Below are 4,666 nucleotides of genomic sequence, written 5' to 3'. Positions count from 1 at the left end.
GTTGTTGGTTGTGGGGATGGGTCGGGGTGGTTGGTGGGTGGTAGTGTCCCCTAGCATATTAAAGAATAATTTTTGTTCTCATATGCTATCGCAATAAGAAATGTTCTCGGCCCCTATATATATATATATATATATATATATATATATATATATATATATATATATATATATATATATATATATATATATATATATATATAGAGAGAGAGAGAGAGAGAGAGAGAGAGAGACAAAGAGGGGGTTCAAATGTTTCTCACATCTATTGTGTGCTAGAATGCACCAGTAAGAATTTAGTAAACATTAAATGTATATTAAATGATATCTATACTTATAATTCTTTTTTCTGGAAACTAATTAAATTCGTCATTAATATCAAAAATAATATTCTTTCAGAATGAATTCGTATCTAGAAAAATAAGAGCGTATTGTATTAGTACGAGAGTATATTATATTAGAATACACGCTCATTCTTCATATCCATACAACTTTATTGTATTTTAAGTGAGTGAGTCCTGAAAAAACGTTATAGCTAACATAAAACCTAGATACGAATTCAATCTATAAGAATGTTATTGCTGACATTAATGACGAATTTAATTAGTTTCCATAAAAAGAAAATTATAATTATGGATATCATTTAATATACATATAATTATGGAAATCATTTAATATCTATATTTAATTAATTAAATAATTATTTAATTTTACTAAATTCTTATCGGCGCATTCTACCACACAATAAATGTAAGAAACAAATTAACCCAGCCATATATATATATATATATATATATATATATATATATATATATATATATATATATATATATATTATTAACAAAAATATTGTTGAACTATTTCCAATAAATAGATCTCAATTCAAATGCGATATACACTTCTAGTAATTGCATTTATGTAAAGCATTTACTCAATATGTGACATTTAGGTTTCTTTAAAAAATATCTACTCTTTTAAATTGATATTTTCAAGCCCCTTTAAATACAATAATTATACCCATTACTTTACCATTTTCATCTTTCTTTTGTGTTCCTATCTCTCTATCTCCCTATGTGTTTTGGTCTCTCTGTCAACATATCAACTAACACATATGTCAACAAGGTTTCAGTGCATTCTGTTCAACACAACAAAAGGGAACCACATGAGTGAATGAAGCATAAACACATTCCAATGTCATGAAATTGGCAAGAGAGTTCAATACTAAAAAAAATTTACTGACAATATGCTTATAGCATGTATACACTACTAGAAACATGGGTTTTAGCGACGGAAAAATCCGTCGCTATTCCGTCGCTAAATGTTGTTTGCAATGGATCGGCGACAGATTCACTCCATAGGTAATAAAAAGGTGGCTAATTTCTCAGGGAGGGTTTTAGCGACGGATCGTGTTTTTCCTTGCGACAAAGGTAGCGACAGAATATCCGTCGCTAAATGTCACTAAATGTCACTCAATGCATTCCGTCGCTGTTCTGTCGCGAATTTCCATGAACAGTTTTTTTTTTCCGTAGCTAATCCCTTGCAAAATTCATATACTATTTTTTTTTCCCGTTGCTGATCTATCGCAAACTTTAGACATGAATTTTTTTCATCACTAATCCCTTGCAAAATTCATACATTAAATTATTTTCTCACCACGAACTTATAATATCATTTTTTTATTATGATTCTAAAAGAAAAAAAATACTACAATCATCAAATTATTATACTAAAGAACATCAAATAATGATACAACCAAGCATTACAATACCAAAACTATCAAAGTTTACCAAAGTGTCATTCAAGAAACATCCAAAAACGAAACTATCCACATAACATCAAACTCCCAACGGTTTAACTTCAAAATAACATTTTAGAACCAAGAAATCCAAAGTATGCAAAAGAGGTACAAACAGAAAAAAGTTTAACCTTCAAAATAACATTTTAGCTGCTATCTTCATTTCATGTCCATCCAATCATCTTCGGTTCTCATTCCTATAAAACATTATTCAAAACAATAAAAAACATCAAATACAAAAGGTTAACAAGTCATTCAAAAACATCAAATACTAATGGTTAACATCATATTACCTCTACTTTTCAATTTCCCATCATATTTTGCAAGGCTGCATACATCTTCTCCATTGCTTCATATTTTGCATCAATTTGTTGTTGTTTGGCATCTATTGTTGCAGCTTTGGCATCCATTTCCTCACGCATTTGTTGATGTTTAGCTTCCATTTCTGCAGCTTTAGCATCCATTTCGCCACGCATCTCGTTTCGTACACGTTCATAGACAACCTAAAGTACAATACCATGATAGGAAACTTTGTAAGTACAATGCCATGATAGGAAAATTTGTAAGTACAATGCCATGATAGGAAACTTTGTAAGTACAATGCCATGATAGGAAACTTTGTAAGTATAATACCATGATAGAAAACTTTGTAAGTACAATGCCATGATAGGAAACTTTGTAAGTACAATGCCATGATAGGAAACTTTGTAAGTACAATGCTATGATAGGAAATTTTTATAAAGTACAAAATTAAACAAACCTCTTGGGATGTTATTGTACTAGATGTTCCTTCCAAAAAGCTCGCTGGATCAGACACAGATCCGAATCCATATATTCTTCCTTTCTTGACTCCTCCGGAAACATCACACCATGTTTCATTATCCAAGAGGGAGTGGCAACTAGTATCATCACCAAACTTAGCCACCATAGCACTTTCATAAGCCTCCTATTATAGAAAAAAAATATATGAAAAAATAGTAACATGAAATAAGGAATGGAATGGTTCATTCCATCCCATTAAATTCATAATACTCAAACCTTGCATAATAGATCTCTCGTATGTTGAATAAAGAAAATACTTGTTTAAACCCTCGCAGATCTCTTGTAATTCCCTCTCTATAAGCCAAAATTTTGCTACAGAATAGATCCCTCTCTAAATCCGTAGCTGAAAGTCAACTTTCTAGTAGTGATATAATAGGTTTTAGAATGTTTTGAAGAATAAAAGAAGCAATTCGATGCATCTGTTTTTTTATATAAAATAAACTAATGTTTAATATGTACTTAATTTTGTGTAAACTGTTGTTTGATATGTATTCACGTTTTGTCTTTATATATAAATGAATAAAATATATGTTTTTGTGTATGAAAGAAGTGCTTGTATTTACTTCCAATATCAATATCCTCACACCCATGTTCATATGGGTCTATCCCCTAGTTTGTATATATATATATATATATATATATATATATATATATATATATATATATATATATTGGGTTTTTATTTAAAAATAAGTTTCAGAAAATTAAGATAAGCAACGGAAGACTGTGAAATTTTTGAAAAACATAAACTAGTTTAAAACCACCAAGAATCTTGTTGCAAAGATCAAAAAGAAAACACAACCATAGAAGGAAAAAAGATTCACAACCTTTGGTGTCCTTGGGAGTCCTCAAGGGGAGGCATGAATGTTGAAGAAGAATGTGGAATTGACTACTTCCTTAGATTGAGACACCAACAATAAACCAACTTGAAGAAGCTACTAGTCTTGTAAGAACTCTTAAGATTAAATATAATACCCAAGTAACATCTTTTTAGAGAGAAAATAACTTCTAACACTTTGCAAGAGAAGAATTAGAGAGCATACATGCATACATATTGTTTTGTGTAACCAAAGAAGGAAGGAGTAAAAGCCTTCTTAAAGCTAAATCATTATACAAGAGTTCTTAACCCTTTAAGCACTTCATATCTCTAGCCATATAGTTTATTATTATATGAAGACATGCTTCTAAAGCATGTCTCTTATAATAAATAAACAAAACGAAATATTTTTTTTGTCTCCTAACATATCCAAGGTATTAAGCCATGCAAGAAGACAAATTATATACAAAACCACTTTAAGTTATATAAGTTATAAAACCTTATCTTTTTAGCTAAAATAAAAAATTCTTTCTAATTCAAAAGTATGTACATGATTTAACAAAGCATACCTTCTAATATATTGTGTTACCTGCCATTGACAATTATTATTTCCATGAAACAAATAATTTTCAATTAATTATAAGTGTTTATGAATATTATTAAAATCAATTTCTAATAAGTAACCAATTGTATCAAGTTGTTGCTGGTGTGACCCTTTAAGATCAAATACTAATTAGTAGTACCATTCTAATTTTCAAATATACATTACCTAATACTCCATTCCCTAAAAATATTTAATCGTCTTAATTACCTCCACACTCTTCACTTCTCCTTTACTCTTTTATCTCTTACACTCCACCAGCACTATTCTCTTTTCCTCTCTCTATCAACAATGAAATTTCCAGCAAATAAGACCCAAAAACATTCCTTAAACTTAAAATCCTAACCATCTTGTGGTGTTGTTGAAGGTAAAATCGATTTATTCTTCACTTTTCCTTCAAGTTTTACTAGTTTTCTTTCATTTATTGTCTTTCTACACCATTCTTTATATAAAAGTTTTTGCATGTTCATGCACCTTCGGTTTGATGATGATTGTGGTAGGATTTTACCCAAAAACATCATGCATGTTGCTTGTAACACCCCAAATTCTGATCTTGAGAAAAGAAGGAAGGTAGATCAAGAGGAGAAGAAGGAGATCCAAGATCTTTGTGGCATTTCAAAGTATAGTGAGCTGGGAT

At 30.0% G+C, this 4,666-nt stretch overlaps 1 protein-coding gene across 1 annotated transcript; it reads right to left on the bottom strand.

The window, feature by feature from the left end:
- Positions 1-1,734: 1,734 nt before the first annotated feature.
- Positions 1,735-2,731, bottom strand: LOC145100514 (uncharacterized). Its single transcript, XM_079037764.1, has 3 exons — positions 2,550-2,731; positions 2,083-2,292; positions 1,735-1,986 (listed from the first exon to the last, which is right to left on the bottom strand). Exons 1-2 carry the CDS (start codon positions 2,715-2,717, stop codon positions 2,092-2,094), a joined length of 369 nt encoding a protein of 122 aa, XP_078893890.1. The 5' UTR covers positions 2,718-2,731; the 3' UTR covers positions 1,735-1,986; positions 2,083-2,091.
- Between the last annotated feature and the right edge of the window lie 1,935 nt (positions 2,732-4,666).

Source organism: Lactuca serriola, chromosome 4 (assembly GCF_051521515.1).
Source record: "Lactuca serriola cultivar US96UC23 chromosome 4, Lser_US96UC23_V15, whole genome shotgun sequence".
In the NCBI taxonomy this organism is placed as follows: domain Eukaryota; kingdom Viridiplantae; phylum Streptophyta; class Magnoliopsida; order Asterales; family Asteraceae; genus Lactuca; species Lactuca serriola.
This window is presented reverse-complemented; position numbering and strand designations above follow the sequence as displayed.